General features: G+C 35.3%; 2 protein-coding genes across 6 annotated transcripts in view; one reads left to right on the forward strand and one right to left on the reverse strand.

The window, feature by feature from the left end:
- The window catches only part of SYS1 (SYS1 golgi trafficking protein), a 58798-nt gene extending 51408 nt beyond the window's left edge, over positions 1-7390 (reverse strand). The window contains exons 1-2 of one of the 3 annotated variants that reach the window (XM_053712085.1): positions 7273-7340; positions 2677-2745 (exon numbers count right to left, since the gene is read on the reverse strand). Coding sequence is in view for 1 of the 3 variants with exons in the window: in XM_053712083.1 (XP_053568058.1) it covers positions 7273-7289 (17 nt within the window). In the remaining 2 variants the exon portion in view is untranslated. Of the gene's footprint in view, positions 1-2676; positions 2746-7272 lie in introns of all 3 variants that reach the window. The other 2 variants (XM_053712084.1, XM_053712083.1) reach the window with 2 other exon arrangements.
- A 225-nt stretch (positions 7391-7615) lies between these two features.
- The window catches only part of AFTPH (aftiphilin), a 272901-nt gene continuing 262197 nt past the window's right edge, over positions 7616-18319 (forward strand). Inside the window, exon 1 of one of the 3 annotated variants that reach the window (XM_053712089.1) lies at positions 7616-7936. The gene's annotated coding sequence lies outside the window, so the exon portion shown is untranslated. The remainder of the gene's footprint in view (positions 7937-18319) is intronic. The other 2 variants (XM_053712087.1, XM_053712088.1) reach the window with 2 other exon arrangements.

Consider the following 18319-nt stretch of genomic DNA (forward strand, 5'->3'; position numbering starts at 1 on the left):
GTGAAAGTGATAATAGAAGTAAATGGCAAAGTTGCTTTGTATGTTCTATCTGAATAATGAAAGAAAATATTTGGGTTTCATGTCTCTTTAACTCCCGCTAAAGGGTTGAACACACAGTAAAAATACAGCTTGCAACTCAGAGCACTGATGGTCCTGAGCAGAAAACATTGCTGATCCAATCGAGCAACGCTAGTCACACAACTCATGTGGAACTGGTTCTGCTGATTGGATCAGCAGCGTTTCAGTCCCAAGTGGTATTTCTACTGTATGTTTAACCAACAGTCTAGGGTCGATAGTCTTAAAATGACATGTGCTAACGGATTAGGTCATGTACATTTTTTTTTTTACTATAATGGCCCTTTAAGAAGCACTGCTCTAGAGTATGAAATTAATACCTAATGCAAGAACCAACCAGTGAATCAAGGAGGCAGATTTTTTATTTTGCCTGGTACTGGGTTTGGTACACGTACGCTGACATTGATAATGACGAATAATAATAATAATAGTATAATTTTAAGGGTAATGGCTGCCAGGCTCCAGGAAATTCAGAAACGCTACTTGATCTACAACTTGTTAAATCTCACCATGTATTCATTCATTCATTCAAGGGGAATATTCAGCTAATTGTTTATTACTAGAACTTTCACAAAAACAAATTACGGTTTAAAATGTTCTGAAAGCTCTATCCCTGGAACTCAAATGTAGCACAAAGGAACTTTTTCCCCCTTTGCTGCATCCAAACAAAGGAATTATAAAATGTATTTATTTGTTTTTCTTTTTAGCAGTTTATGTTACTGTCCAAAAAACAACCAGTTTTAGGTGTATCTGTCCACAAACACAGTTGTCTTTATTAACCACTAAGCAATGTATCTCTAGGGATGATCTGTTTAAAAAACATGGATTTCCCGTTAGTTTCTCTAAAAAGGGACCTAAAACAAAAAAATGGTTTTTCAAAATTCAAATAGAACATATAATTTTAAACAACTTTACAACTCATTTATAATGTTCAAATTTGCTTTATTCTCTTGCCAATTGCAACAATCTATACATTTGTTTTTATTTTACTATGTATAGAAGACTGACAAAATGTAACCGTATAACCACTTACCAAACTCACAGAGTCTGTATTTATAATTTCTAAATGAAGATGGTTGCTAGTTGCAGAAATGAGTCAAAGCAATTTTAGAAAACTTAGGAGCCAGCAAGAACTTTTATACTAAGATAATTGTAGAATGACTAAATAATGTATATGGCAGAAGTAAATATTAGGAGCAGGGTAAACTAACATGGGATTTTTCAAACCTTAAAAAAAGACACTGAACCCAATTTTTTTCTTTTGTGATTCAGATAGAGCATGCAATTTTAAGCAACTTTCTAATTTACTCCTGTTATCAATTTCTCTTTGTTCTCTTGCTATCTTTATTTGAAAAAGAATGCATCTAAGCTTTCTTGGGGGTTCAGAACTCTGGACAGCACTTTTTATTGGTGGATGAATTTATCCACCAATCAGCAACAACCCAGGTTGCTCACCAAAAATGGGCCGGCATCTAAACTTACATTCTTGCATTTCAAATAAAGATACCAAGAGAATGAGGAAAATTTGATAATAGATTAGAAAGTTGCTTAAAATTTCATGCTCTATCTGAATCGCGAAAGAAAAAAATTTTGGGTTCAGTTTCCCTTTAAGCTAAAGCACATTTTATTGCGTGAGGCAAGCTACAGTAGTTGCCGATTAAAACTTACAGCTGTGATGCTTTTATCAGTTAATAAAAGATGTTTAATCACTAAAATGACACAACAACTAATCGTTTGCCATGTGTGTTCTGAGCAAGGAAGGGGTTAAATAACTACTGCATACCACACTTAGAGGTGATTTGGGATACCGAACCCAATTTTTTTCAGTCATGATCAAGATAGACCATGCAATTTTAAGCTACTTTCTAATTTACTCCTATTATCAATTTGTTCTCTTGCTATCTTTATTTGAAAAAGCAGGAACGTAAGCTTCGAGCTGGCCCATTTTTGGTTCAGAACCCTGGATAGCGCTTGCTGATTGGTGGGTACATTTAGCCACCAATCAGCAAGTTATACCCAGGTGCTGAACCAAAGATGGGCCAGCTCATAAGCTTACATTCCTGCTTTTTCAAATACAGGTCGCCCTCGTTTTACAACGGTTCAATTTACACCGTTTCAGAAAAACAACCTTTTTTTTCCAGTCATGTGACTGCTATTGAAAAGCATTGAGAAGCAGTGCATTTATTAAAATAGCCAGTAGGTGGAGCTGTTTGCTTGTGCTGCAGCAAAGCCAAGCAAGCTGAAACTAATCGGTTTAACTAGACCTGAACTATCAAGCAGATTTCAAAGGAACGAGATCTTCCTGTCTATAAATCAGTCCAGATTGGAATGCATAGAAAGAACTGTTTGCCGAAAAATGCAAGTGAAGTCCGTGTTGTGTGATTATTTTATTAGGTTTATAATGATGTTTAGCAAATGTTTTTGTTCATTTAACTTAGTTTAATTATATATTCTGTGTTGTGTGATTATTTTATTAGGTTTATAATGCTGTTTAGCATTTAAAGTCTTCATTTCAAAGACTAAAAATAATGTATTAGGTGTTACTTATGACAATTTTGAGAGGGGCCTGGAACCTAACTCCCTCACTTCCCATTGACTTACATTATAAACTGGGTTTCAATTTACAACCAGTCCTTCTGGAACCTAACCCCGGCGTAAACTGAGGGCTACCTGTAACGATATCAAGAGAACAAAGAAAAATTGATCAGGGCATTTTCATGTGCTCAAACGCCCATTTTTTTAGGTGTCTCTAATTATATAAAAGGTTTGTATGTTTTGTTTTCTTTGTTTTAATACAGGTACAAATCACTAATGCAAATAAAAGTCTATATTTATTTAAAGGCACAGTATACATAAGTGTTGCTGTTTAAAAAGATAAATAATCCCTTTATTACCCATTCCCCAGTTTTAAATAACTGTTATAGTAACCCCTTAATGCCGTTAGGAAGTTCCATGCCATCCTAACAGCACTGGGCTTTAACGTCATTAGGAATGATGTCAAGTCCTGCATTTTCAGAATGGGAACTCGGACTGGGGAGCGTGCCTAATCATAGGAAGTCCCCCATGATCCAATCCCATCCTTGAAATCACTTGATCACATTGATGACCGCGTGATTTAATTTTCAACCCTTTGATGACAGGGTTAATTTGTCTACATCAGAACAACGTTCCGATGTAGACAAATTGAAATCCTGTTATCGTGCACGCGATCACGACATTTCAATAATGGGATTGGGTTAGGGGGCGTCCCACTGACGCTAGGCACCCCCTCCAGACGGCGATCCAATTCTGGAAGCACAGTTTGCTTCAGGACAGCCAAACGGCTAAGACGTTTTATTCCGTCCTAATGGCGCTAAAGCCTGGCGTGGTTAGAACGGAATAGAACGTCCTAACGGCGTTAAAAGGTTAAAGCAAGCGTTTACATCAAAATTTTGTTCCGATGTTAAACACTTGGGCCCAGCATAAAGGAGATAATACACTTTTTACCTCTGCAAATACCTTTTATCTATGCCTCTGCAGACTGCCCCTTATCTCAGTTCTTTTGACATACATGCATTTTAACTAATCAGAACAAACAGAAAGAGAAGGAGCTTTCTAGTGCAATATTGTCAGTCCACTGAAAGCAATGAACAACAATAAGGAGTTGCTGCACCAAGTGAGGTCTTAACTGAAAAAGCACACCATGACACCACAGATAATATATTGCTCTTTGAGATAAATAACTGGAAGTTCCCGTCACGTCTCTATAATAAAATTTGAGTGCCGCTTTTCTTGTGAGTATGACGACTCTTGTGCAAATACTTTATCAAGTCTGGTGTTGACAATATTGCACTAGGAAGAGCCTTCTGTTTTTTCTTTTAGATAGAAAGTTTGGATCATCATCAGAAGTGCTGCTGAATTTGGAGAACACCTACATATGGACAATAAGGACTTTTCTTATGTAATTAGATTTTTATTTTGTAACAATTTGTTTCTTATTTGGTTATTATTTATAACAGAATATCCTGCTTGGGAGCAATGTTCCCTCAAATTTTTTTTCATTGCGTGCAAAATTTTTTTCTGTGTGTAGGCTTTATACCGCTTGTGTGCGGCATTGAGAATAGACACACACATACATATACATATATATATATATATATATATATACATATATATACATATATATATATATATATATATATATATATATATATATATATATATATATATATATATATATATATATATATATATATATATGTGTGTGTGTGTGTGTGTGTGTGTGTGTGTGTGTAGCACAGGAAACACATCAAGTTGTGCTACACCGGAGGCACTGTTTATTTGTGTGCTCTGCCATGCCGTTTTCCTGGAGGCCATCAGTAATTAATAAAAAAAAATCACTTTCCACATTCCTCCTGTTTTGCGCGGCCTGATGTACTGCCTGCGCTACACAGAGAGGGAAGGTGCGCGGCCGCGCTGCCGCGCACCTTAGAGGGAACATTGCTTGGGAGTCTAGTTGGCCCCCCTAAAGTCATAAGGTTGAATACTCTTATAAGATGGTTGTTTATATTTTAACCAATCAGTGCTGACTCAAACAACTTCAAGGCAGTAAGCACAATGTTATCTATATGGCACACATGATTTAGCACTGTAACTGTAAAAATGCACCGAGATAACAGGCGGCCTTCAACAGCTTAGAAATAAGCTTATGAGTCTACCTAGGTTTATCTCTCAACAAAGAATGCAAAGAGAACAAAGCAAATTTGATGATAAAAGTAAATTGGAAAGTTGTTTAAAAAGTGCATCCCTATCTAAATGATAAAAGTTTAATTTTGACTTGTCTGTCCCGTTAAATCAACAAATATTACCTTTCTGATTACAGTACTGTGCTATCTTTCTGAGGGTACTTTGCATACAAAAGTATTAAAAATTATTTCCTCATATTTTAGAGAATACATGCATTTATATCCTCTAGACTAGATTACTGCAATGCACTTAACTTGGGCCTCCCAAAAAAAGAAACTCCATCGCCTTCAGACGGTACAAAGTGCAGCAGCCAGACTACTGACCAAGCAAAAAGTCTCTACTGCCACATAACACCTGTGCTCCACTCCCTACACTGGCGCCCAATTAAATGGAGAACATATTTTAAAATTGGTTTACTGACCTTCAAAGCCTTAAACAATCTAGGCCCACAGTACCTGAAAGAGCTCCTAACACCCTAGATCCCTTCCCGCTCACTTCGGTCAGCCAGCACATCCCTCCTGTCAGTGCCAAGAATAAGACAAACTCAGGCTCCAGGGCATTCAGCCACGCTGCCCCTACCTTCTGGAACTCTTTACCGTGCACAATCAGAGAAGCACCGTCCTTATAGACTGTTGAAAAAAAGCTAAAGACCCATCTCTTCCATCAGGCATTCAGTCCACTTATCTAACCTTCAGAAACTCCTAACTTATGTCTTATGTTTGTATATTTGTAAAGTGCTTTGAGTTTCACAGGGAGAAAAGCGCTATAAAAAAAAAAAAATCGCAAATTATTATTATAATTAAGACAAATATCACTGTCCTTAATAGGCACGAACAGGATTAGCCAACTCCTTACTCACACACATAATAATGTAAGTCCAGCAACAAGAATAAAACAGTAACCTTTATTACTTTATTGGGTCCAGGTACAAAAGCTGACAATGTTTCAAGCTCAACAGCAAGACATGATTAAAGGGACATGAAAGCCAAAATGTTTCTTTAATGATTCACATAGAGAATACAATTTTAAACAACTTTCTAATTTACTTCTATTATCTAATTTGTTTTATTCTCTTGGTATCATTTGTTGAAGGAGCAGCAATGCACTACTGGTTTCTAACTGAACACATGGGTGAGCCAATGAAAATCAGTATATATATGCAGCGACCAATCAGCAGCTAGAACCTAGCTTCTTTGCTGTTCCTGAGCTTACCTAGATAAACCTTTCAGCAAAGTATAACAAGAGAAGGAAGCAAATTAAATTATAGACGTAAATTAGAAAGTTTTTTAAAAGTGTTCTCTATCTGAATCATGAAATAAATGTTTTGGGTTTCATGTCCCTTTAAGGCTGTGGACCTTGAAACGTTGTCAATTTTTGTACCTGGCCCTTATGAAGTAATAAAGGATACAGTTTTATACTTGTGGCTGGAGTTACATCATTATATATTAAAAATGAAAAAAAACTACCCTTATGTTATTTGCATATGCTGTATTATGACATGTAAACATTGCCTAGATGACAGGTTATTGTTGTTTACACTCGGTTACATCCCCTCTCCAAACTGTCTCATTTTAAAGATGTAAATATTCCAAAATCCAAACTATTCCGATATTCAAACATTTTCTAGTCCCAAGTGGTTTGGATAAAGGATTTTCTACTGTACAAACCACAGGTAGTAAATATACACAAAACAAAATATTAAAAAGAGATATAAAATTGAAAAAAGAAAATGTTTTAATGTGTTATAAGCAAACAAAAGTGCAATGAAATAGTCTAAATTCTGTGATTAAGCCTTAATAAGGGATTAAACAGAAGTTTAAGGTAAGTTCTAGACCAGCAATGACCTACTGGAAGCTAACTAAACACATCTGTGAGCCAATGACATGAGGTATATTTGTGCAGCCAATCACTATCTAGCTGACAGGGGTGCATTGTTGTCCCTGAGCCATTATAGGTATGATTTTCCTCAAAGAATACCAAGAAAACAAAGTTTGGTAACGAAAGGGAATTGAAGAGTATGTTCAAATTGAATGTATTGTCTTAATCATGACAGTTTGTTTATTTTTAGTAATGAGTATTCTCCAACCATATCCCCTATGTGGTTTATATAAGTACTGAATTTGAAAAGCAGTAACAAGTGTAACTGAAAACATTATCCACATCCTAACCACAACAATCGCAGACTGCGGTACTAGACATTCCATAAGCAGACCACTGTATCCTATAATGTACAACTGGGATCAGGGCACCAACAATTTAAAGAAATATTTAGTGATGGAAATTTGTTAACATCCTACTTTATTTTGAGCAGCTGTAGGGACTTGGAGAGGTTTAATTCTCACTTGAGATTTGATTTCAGTAAACTCTTTGTGAAACTAAATCAGGAACAATCAGTATCAAATAAAAATGAGGTGCGTCAGCTGTTTGGTTTTTTTCAATTATTAAGCAACACTGTATGAATAAGGATCTCACCACATTCTCTCTTCCATCCCTCAACATTAACGAACCCGGCCTCCGCTGTCACCGAGCACCGCCATCAGCCTGGCCGTAAAGAAACGTCACTACCGCTGCTAAAGCGCATGATCCATTTTCATCTAACAGGAAATGGTCTCATCTACGCCCACCCCCTGCGTACGTCACCTCTGTACACTCAAGCTACTGTCAGAACCAAGCGTGTCACTTGTCGCAGCAACGTCATGAGGTATGTTTTAGGCCGCAGCCCTTACGTAAAATATATTAACCCTATTGGCTACTAGAGTTGGCTGTAAAGGATTGCTGTGCAATACGCTGAAGCCGAACTAGCTGTTAAAGCGGCTATTGGCTAAAGACCTCTTGTTTGTGTCGGAAGTGGCTGTTGACAGCTTGAGCTCTTCCTCCTACTTTTTCTCTTTCACTTCCGCCCTTCCTTGCGCAGCGGTATCTCCCTCCCTGGGCTGTCCGAGGTGACTGACGGGAAGGCGGATCCTGGAGTAGCTTGTGTGTAAACGGGATTTCCTTATTCCGGTGTTACCTGCTGCAGCTGTTGTGGTGTCTCTTGTATTGAAACACCCTCCGGCCTGTGACACCTAGGGAATGCACCACGGAGCTCGCCATGAGCAGCACACCCGAGCTGTGCGGCCCCGGGGAAGGCGACAAGGTGAGGAGATGAGAGGTAGCAAATAATCTAAGGGTTATTATGACAGATCTGTAATGATCTTAACTTCTTAGCTTCGTTTTGAAGCCGATACCTTTTGGCACCTGCTGTCCCTATACTCTATTTTGGATAAAGCTGACGCTGAGCCAATCCCAGCACTTGATAGACAAACAAGTGCAGGGTGCTGGTGTGAGATCACCACATCCTTACATCGCATTATATGAAGAAGGTCTGGGACTTGTAGTGATGTTGTCTGCCTGAAAGTAATGAGTTGCACATCGCTGATCAACTTTTTAACAAATATAAACAGTGTTAAACATTGCACAAATCATATACGCTAATGGAGTTCATATAACTTTTACCTTCACTTTTTCCTTCTTGAGATACATGTTTACACCCCAAGCTTATGTGTTTAATAACCGTATTTTTGTTTATTGATACCTATTTAAATATGTTCATATATTGACCTATCTCTTTTAAAGGGCTTTTATTTTCTGACTTACTCTTAAATGTTTGGTTTTGCATTTATATGTTAGCATACAGAGCACATAGAAAAAGTGATATTTTTTTGTTTAGCATTGCAAATTATGATAACCAATGTTGTGGCATTTCCCCAATATTTCCATTAATGATTTTTACTAATTCTCCAAAAGTAAAGAATACTGTAATTCTTAAAGGGACAGTAAAGTCAAAATTAAACTTTAATGATTCAGATAGAGTATGCAGTTTTAAACAAACAACTTTCCAATTTACTTCTTTTATCAAATTTGCTTCATTCTCTTAGTATTTTGTATTGAAGAGTAAAACCAGTTGAGCTCAGGAGTGTGCATGTGTATTTAGTACTCTTATGGCTGAACAAAGCTACAAATAATGTTGTAAAACACTGCTGCTATAGAGTACTAAATACACCTGCACACCCCTGAGCTCTTATGAGCCTACATAGTTTTACTCTTCAATAAAATATACCAAGAGAACAAAGCACATTGATAACAGAAGTAAATTGGAAAGTTGTTTAAAATTGCATGCTCTATCCAAATCATTAAAGTTTAATTTTGACTTTACTGTCCCATTAATTATTATTTTTTGTTGTTGTGTTTGGCAATTCCTTGTTCAGTAGAGTCAATTATCACTTGCTTTTAAGCAATGCACCAAAGGATTACTGATGTAAGCACAATATATGTTGTTGGCACTGTACTTCTCACTGCCAAAGTGTAATGTCTACAATTCTTATTCACTGTCATTCCCAGAACAACAATGGGCACCATTAACCTTTTTTGGAGCACTACTTTAGCTATATATGTGATTATTTTGAATTGCACAAGTATTAATATCTACTAGTATTAAATGAGATAAGATTCAAAATGTAGTCCCCCCCCATAAAGTGTTTAATTGCCGCTATTGTACAAAGATATGGTGACTTTATTTCTAAATCTGCAACATTCTACACAGTGATTAGTTAGATCAGGGCACACATTCAATTAAATCTGTGTGTAACTGACCACAGGAAAGGAGAAGATGAACATCTTTTCCATAAGGCTTTTCAAGGGGTATATCCCTGAACTGCACTTGGTTTACAAAACAACATAAACTGTGCTAAATTATTTAAATAAAAATAAAAAGATACAGTACTGTCATAACAGTGCATAGCTGCTGATATATACTATGTCTTATCTATTTAATATATAGATTTTTTTTTTCTCTATTTACCTGTAGGTGCCATCCTGTCTTTACCTTGAGAACATGTAGATTTTATTTTTTTAACAAATGTGTTTCTTATTTTTTTTTTTAACTGAGAATGTTGCTAATTATATATGCTAATTCCCTGTATAATTTATTTCAAAGGCATAATGATTAGCAGTCCCCATGCTGAGGTTGTCTAGACAGGGCTTAAAATGGTTCTTGTGATTTTTACCTGGCCTGCTGGTAACAATAGTTTTTATATTGGATCATTTTTTGGCTCTGTTTGACATCTGTCTCACTCTGTGTCATAAATAGACTCACCTTTTATATATGTATTTTATAATATTGGCTGGTTTAAATGGTGTAAGATATAGCACTTAGTGTCTGATGTTTTTCCTCCAATCTTTATTATAACTAAGGTTTTGGATCTGCCTGTCTTTTTTATATACACAATTTGCTTTATATCTGTGCTCTTATTTCAGATTTTTTTCTAAGTTCTTAGAGCTGGTGTAATAACCAGTCTATGATTTGGATGCTATAACAGTTAATACTTAGCAGTAGGAAAAAACATAATCAATACATATTTTAAAGATTTGTTAGTACTACCATGTAGTAATGTTTACAGCTGCAATATAACACCAAAGCTAATAGAAACAGAAAGCACCTTAAGCTTGTCAAATAAAATGTTTAATTATGCACAGTAAAATAACTTTGCATTATACTTTCATTATTTTCTTTACTTCCTTGTAAATTCTTGTAATTTAAAGGGACAGTATATCACAAAAATTTCTCCACTTTTAATTTGTTTCCAGTGATTTATTTTACCTGCTGGATAGTATTTAATTGTTTACAAATAGCTAGTTTTACTTTATTATGGCATTTGAAATAGCTTGTTTTGCCTGTTGTATCCATACCTATACTGAAAGTTTCTATACTTAGTCAACATGATTTTTTTTATTGTTTAAAAATATAGCTAACACCTTTGCTACCCATTCCCCTAACCAACATTTGTTATATTAATATACTTTATAACCTCTAAATTTGCCTGTTTCTAAGCCCCTGCTGGCCACAACTTTTCTCTGTTTTTTATGAGCTTTTTACAGCCAGATTGTGCTAGTTAATGTGTGCCATATAGATAACATTGTGCTCACTCCTGTGGAGAATGTTAATGGTTATGCAGGAACCAGCACTAATTGGCTAAAATGCAAGTTTGTAATACGCTCTTTGGTAAGGGGGCAGTAATGGGCTTAGATACAGGTAGTGATACAGGTAAAAAGTATATTAAAGGGACAATAATTATTATCGTTTAAAAAGATAGATAATCTCTTTTATTACCCATTCCCCAGTTTTGAACGGCCAACATGGTTATATTAATTTAAAACCAACAAACAAAGATAAAAGTCAGCGCTTCTAAAATATATGGAGCTATATAAATCAAAGGCTGTATCAAAAGCTATAGTGCGGATTGGTAAAAATTCTATCACAATGATAGGTGGTACACAAATACGTTCACAATAATATGTATAACCAATATCCACAAGTGTATATATAATCCAGTACGGGAGCAGCACGGGTGCAGTAAGACTTCACGGCACTCACCTGCCTTTACGGATTCAATCTGATGTGCATGTTACGTTTTTAACTCTGGTACACTGAATACCATTTTTATTGTTTTTATATTTGTTATTAAAAGTCTTCACTTGAGTCCAGGTGGCGCTTCTCCATTTCTATGTTTTTTTCAGTTTGGTAATATTAACCCCTTAAGGACCAGCGACGTACCCTGTATGTCGCTGGCCTTTTTTTGGGACTTGATTGTTTTATAGCACGGTCTTGTCACCAGCGTTGAGACTGCTCTATTCCACAAAGCCTGCTGGAGGGAGTGCATTAATAGTGTGTTCTTGCTAGACTTGTGCTATTATGTCCTGAAAAAACCCTTAACGACCAATGACATACAGGGTACATTGTGGTCATTAAGGGGTTAATATAGTGTTTACCTACCTTGTATCCAAGCCACTGCAGACTGCCCCATTATTTCAGTTCTTTGACAGACTTGCATTTTAGCCAATCAGTACTAACTCCTAGGTAACTCCACATGCATGAGCACTGTTATCTATATAGCACACATGAACTAACGCACTCTAGTTGTGAAAAACTCAAAATGAATTCAGATACGAGGCAGCCATCAAGGGCTTAGAAATTAGCATATGAGCCTACCTAGGTTTAGCTTTCAACTACGAATATCAAGAGAACAAAGCAAACATTGATGATACAAGTAAATTGGAAAGTTGTTTTAAATGATATGCCCTATCCGTATCATGAAAGTTTATTTTTGACTAGACTATCCCTTTAATATAAATGTTGGTTATGTAAAAATAGGGAATGGGTAATAAAGGGATTATCTATCTATCCTTTTTTTTTCTTCCAATTTTCAAGTAAACTTTTCCTTTAAAGGGATAGGAAAAAAAAAATAAGCTTGCAGGACATTTTAAGACACTTTTAAATTCACTTCTATTTTCAAATGTGCTTCGTTCTCTTGGTATCCCTTCTGGAAATAGAATACACACATATCCTACACTAGTGGGAGACAGCTGCTGATTGGTGCCTGCACACATTTGTCTCTTGTGATTGGGTAACTAGATGCATTCAGCTAGCTGCCAGTAGGGCAAATATGTTCTTTCAGCAAAGGATAACAATATAATGAAGCAAATGTGATAATAGAAGTAAATTGGAAAAGTATTTAAAATTGTATGTTCTATCCGAATCATGGAAGAAAATGTTGGGGTTTCCTGTCCCTTTAAAGTGATTGTCAATTTTCCTTATTTTGAACACATATTCCTGTCTTCAATCATGCTATTAACCTAACCGCCACAAAACATTTTAAATAAAATTATTAATATGATGTTTATTTCTTTGTCGAAATATCGACGATTCACTGCACCTGCTCCTCCCACAGTTTACTTCCTTGTTTTGAGCCATCTCACGTATACAGCGGTCCCACCCGCTGTCTACGTCTCGTCAATGCGCGCTCCCGTTTTCATTTCACATTGAGCATGTGTGAAATGCGGTTTCCGCTGTCAATCAACCATAGTATTCATTGGATCAATACATTCAATGAATACTATCGTTGAGAAGGGAAGGAAACGATCTGCTATCCCAGTCCGTTATACCGCCCATTAAAAATACTATACACATCGATTGTAAGTTTTTCTTGAAACAAAACTATTTATTTTCATTATGTTTTGCCTGCTATCGAATATATGTATGAATATATATATAAGGTATGATGTAAAGAAATCAATTACTTCCATTACTTACGATATTGTGATTTAGTGCCAAGAATACTAATAACAATTTATTAAGGGGAAATTCAAGAAGTATCGGTTTGCACAATAAGCACTCAGTATAGAATGCGGAGCCCTGTTACTGATGTACTTACCGAGCGGTACAGTAAATCAGAAATGACAGGGCTTCGTAATGTAAAACTTTTGCGCATGCGCGAAATGTGCACGAGCGTAAAAAGCAATTGTCAGTCAACACGATAAGAACGCAGGCGCAGAGAGGAGTTGTTGCGTCAGCGTAAGGGGGTGGGTCCCCCTGTGGTTAGAGACTTGATTGGTTTGTAAGAAGTCAATCAAAGTGACAATAAGTAGGCGCGAGTGCCGGGTGGAGGATCAAGATAACGGGAGACAAGGTAAAAATAAAAAAATAAAGCTATGTAAGAAATAGAATGAAAAACGATGAATGAAACTACTATTTATTTTTCATACACGTTAAGGGTAACATTAGTAACGATGCGCACTTTACATTCACTTTAAGTATAGGCTAAAGAAAAGCTGTGTAAACAAAACTGTAAAGACTATTGCTCTAAAGAAGGTGTTAATGCACTTTAATAATTTCACACCTAAAATGTTTGTTTATGGCACGACTGCAGAAAAACGTAAATACTAAGTGTTTGCTGTCTAATTCTAAAGGGTCATTGTACACTAGATGTTTCTTGGCATAAATGTTTTGTAGATCATCCATTTATAAAGCCCATCTGGGTGTGTTTTTGTAACAATGTATAGTTTTGCTTATTTTTAAATAACATAGTGCTGATTTTTAGACTCTTAACCAAGCCCCAACATTTTAGATGTATACTGATGTATGCAGGCTTCAGATTGCTTCTGTTTGTATAATATCTGTGCATATTATTCTCTATAGTCGTGTCTATTACATACAGTTAAGTTAAAATTGGTGTATACAGTCCCTTTAAGTAATTAAATGACTGGCAATATGTTTCACTAGAAAAAAAAGTGATGATAAAGAACACTCCTGTCTAAACCATTATTAAAGCACTAAACATATTTGTTTATTTATTTTTTTTGTCTAAAAGTAATCTAAAAACCTGTTTAATTTTCAATTAAGATTAATAGAGCAGTATACAGTTTTTTTTTTTTGGTTTTTTTTTTGTTTTTTTTTTGTTTTTTTTTTTAAGCTACCTACCAATGCTCATTGGCAGCTTTATATTTCCGATTCCCATTGGCTCGGAGGTACAATGAGCATTAGCACCTCAGAGACCCACCTTGCTCAATGGCTAGTACTTGCTCCTGTCCTGTATATTTGGGGACATACGGTAATTCCCGATGTACTCCAATATTTATCCCTTCTTGAGTAGCCAGTAGATTTAGTTATATTGTGTCTTTTAAATATACTAGCTCTATGTAGGGATCACCATTCTGCAGTTTAAACAGACTCTAGGACTTGCTCTATTGTTTAGAGCAATTCTAAGCATTTTTATTTATAACAGTTTAGGTATGAGTGTTATTTTAATGGATAGGAAAGTCTTAATTAAATGTGCGTGATTCAGAGCATGTAGTTTAAAGACACATTTTAAATTCACGTCTATTTTCAAATTTGTTTTGTGCTCTTGGTATCCTTTGTTCAACAAGAATATGCACATTTTATACAGTACTAGGAGCTAGTTGGTGATTCATGGGTACCCACATTTGTCTATTGTCTTTGACTCACTAGATCTTTTCAGCTAGCCCCCAGTAGTGCATTGCTGCACTGAAGCTGACTTTTTGTGTGGGGGCAGTATATTTATAAATGTCTCTTAATCCATCCAATAACGCATTCCCCATATAAAGACCAGCGATGTACAGGGTACGCTGCTGGTCCTAAAGGGGTAAATGATCATTTGATTAATTGTAAAGTTACAGATTTGCTACTACCAGGTAGTAAGCAGGGTCTGTGTACATTTAATAATTCTCTGTCTTATTAAAGGGACAGAACATTTTCTGTAAAACTCTTCCTATTTCTAATCATCACAAGGGTTTAAAAAAAAGTCTCTTTAATTTTTGCTTTGTACCATATACTTTTAAGTAACAAATGAGGAGCATTTTCAGAGGTATTTTTAAAGGACCAGTAAATACAGTAATATTTGCATAATCAACATGATAAAAAGACAATGCAAATAGCACTTAGTCTGAACTTAAAATGAGTAGTAGATGTTTTTCTGACAAATTTCAAAGTTATGTCTCTTTCCATTCCCACTGTATCATGTGACGGCCATCAGCCAATCACAAATGCATAAACGTATATTCTTTCAATTCTTGCACATGCTCAGTAGGAGCTGGGGACTCAAAGTTTAAATATAAAAAGACTGTGCAGATTTAGTTAATGGAAGTAAATTGGAAAGTTGTTTAAAATTGTGTGCTCTATCTGTATCATTTAAGTTTAATTTTAACCTGAGTGTCTCTTTTACAATTTTGAACTTTTTATAGGTTATTCACTCTGGGGAATGCTTTAAAGGGACACAAAACCTAAACATTTTCTTTCATGATTCAGATAGAGCATACCTTTCTTTTTAAAAAAAAACTTTCCAATTTACTTCTATTATCAGATTTGCTTCATTCTCTTGGCATCTTTTGTTGAAGGAGCAGCAATGCACTACTGGGACACATTGGTGAGCCAATGACAAGAAGCCTATAGGGGCAGCCTTAAATCAGTGACTAGCTCCCAGTAGTGCATTGCTGCTCCTGAGCCTACCAAGGCATGCTTTTCAGCAAATAGAACCAAATTAGATAATAGAAGTACATTGGAAAGTTGTAAAAAATCTATAAGAATCATGAAAGTTTAACTTTGACTTTACTATCCCTTTAATGGAAAGTAGTATCTAACATTGACTGTTCCCCAATAGTGCATTTCTGCTCCTGAGCTCATTTCGGTTTACTCTTCAACAAAGGATACATAGAGAACAAAGCACATTTTATAAGAGAAGTACATTGGAAAATTATATGCTCTGTCTGAATCATCTTTTTAATAAAAAAAATATTGAAATGCAAGTTCACTATATATTTTATGGCTACTTTTCATGTAAAATACCTCTGAAAATTGTACTTTTTGTTCCACTTCCTCCTTACAGAAGCTCTCCATTTACCAGAGCCTGTCACATGCTGAACAGTTGTTGGCTAGCTGAGATTAGAAGACCATTTATATTTCTAATTGTTGTCACAAAAGAGAACATGAACCTTGTACAGTATATTGTGCTGACAAAATTACAGCTATATTTCTCTAAAACATTTATTTTTCAATGTTGTGTAGAAATTTTGCCAGCCGGGCGGCATTATAAAGTAGCCGGGTAGAGGCAGTGTAATACTTACTAGTATTATAACATTTTCTGCTACGCAAAGCACAACTTAGTTGCATAATTTATTCAATAAACACATCAAAAAATGAATACTAGCTAATTTTATCTTAAAGGGATACTTAACCCAAATGTTTTCTTAAAACAATTTTAAGCAACTTTCTAATTTACTCCTATTTATCAATTTTTCTTTGTTCTCTTGCTATCTTTATTTTAAAAAGCAGGATTGTAAAGCTTAGTAGCCGGCTCATTTTAGGTTCAGCACCCTGGATGACCCTTGCTTATTGGTGGCTACATTTAGCCACCAGAAAGCAAGCATAACCCAGGTTCTGAACCAAAAATTTGCCAGCTCCTAAGCTTTACATACCAAGCAATCTGAAATTAATCAGTTTAACCAGACCTGAGCTGTCGAGCAGATTTCAAAGGGACAAGATCTTCCTGTCTATAAATCAGTCCAGATTGGAATGCATAGAAAGAACTGTTTGCAGAAAAATGCAAGTAGAGTCTGTATTGTGTAATTATTGTATTAGGTTTATAATGCTGTTTAGCAAATGTTTTTGTTCATTTAACTTAGTTTAATTATATATTCTGTGTTGTGTGCTTATTTTATTAGGTTTATAATGCTGTTTAGCATTTAAAGTCTTCATTTCAAAGCTTTAAAATTAATTTATTAGGTGTTACTTATGACAATTTTGAGAGGGGCCTGGAACCTAACTCCCTCACTTCCCATTGACTTACATTATAAACTGGGTTTCAATTTACAACGGTTTCGATTTACTACCATTCCTTCTGGAACCTAACCTAACCCCGGCGTAAACTGAGGGCTACCTGTATATATATATATATATATATATATATATATATATATATATATATATATATATATATATATATATATATATATATATATATATATATATATATATATATATCTATATATATATATATATATATATATATCATTTGTGATGGATGCACCACCTTGCAAAAAATGATTTTAATGTCCCTTTAAAACAGAGTTTTAATACAAAGCTAGGAAGCCAAGATCATTCGATATTTACTTTTGGCTCTGAACTTTTTGTACTATTCATCATACAGTATATCTGTTTACAAATTACCCAGTCTAGCTCCTCTATTTTTCCTACCTCCAAAAATGTAATTTGTCCACCCCTTGTTTAAAAGCTTTGGTGCGATCTATTAGAATCTAGTATAAGTAAATATATTCACTATCAATATCCTTAATATCTTAATATATAATTAAACTATAAGTTAAATACGCTTTTTATCAATAGCATTTCATTAACATATCTCTACCGTATGTCAGAAATCTTGTCTGCAAATTTAATTGTTTTCCAAACCCACTCCGTGGGTATCCTTTGCTCTGTACCAATCCGTTTACAATACCTAGGTTTCAAAATGACGCTTTAAACACAAAGTTATTGGTTTAAGTATTTTGAATATGCAGTGCTGAAAATAGTGGGCAGGAGGATAACGTGACATCATTGGCGAATAAAAGATATAACTTTTAGAACGTTATGAAACTTCGTTTTGGAGAAAATATAGGTCAGTAGGTTTTAATTAATGTTTATTAACTTTAATATGTTAGTTGTTTTAGCTTAAAAATTATAACAGAAAGTAATCCTTTAAGGACCAGGGCTATTTTTTCATTTCTGCGGTGTTTAGCTGTAATTTTCCTCTTACTCATTTACTGTACCCACACATATTATGTACCGTTTTTCTCACAATTAAATGGACTTTCTAAAGATACCATTATTTCTCTTGTTAAGTGTATCCAGTCCACGGATCATCCATTACTTGTGGGATATTCTCCTTCCCAACAGGAAGTTGCAAGAGGATCACCCACAGCAGAGCTGCTATATAGCTCCTCCCCTCACTGCCATATCCAGTCATTCTCTTGCAACTCTTAACTAAGATGGAGGTCGTAAGAGGACTGTGGTGTTTTATACTTAGTTTATTTCTTCAATCAAAAGTTTGTTATTTTTAAATGGTACCGGAGTGTACTGTTTATCTCAGGCAGTATTTAGAAGAAGAATCTGCCTGCGTTTTCTATGATCTTAGCA

The sequence above is a fragment of the Bombina bombina genome, chromosome 4 (genome assembly GCF_027579735.1).
Source record: "Bombina bombina isolate aBomBom1 chromosome 4, aBomBom1.pri, whole genome shotgun sequence".
NCBI classification, from domain to species: Eukaryota; Metazoa; Chordata; class Amphibia; order Anura; family Bombinatoridae; genus Bombina; species Bombina bombina.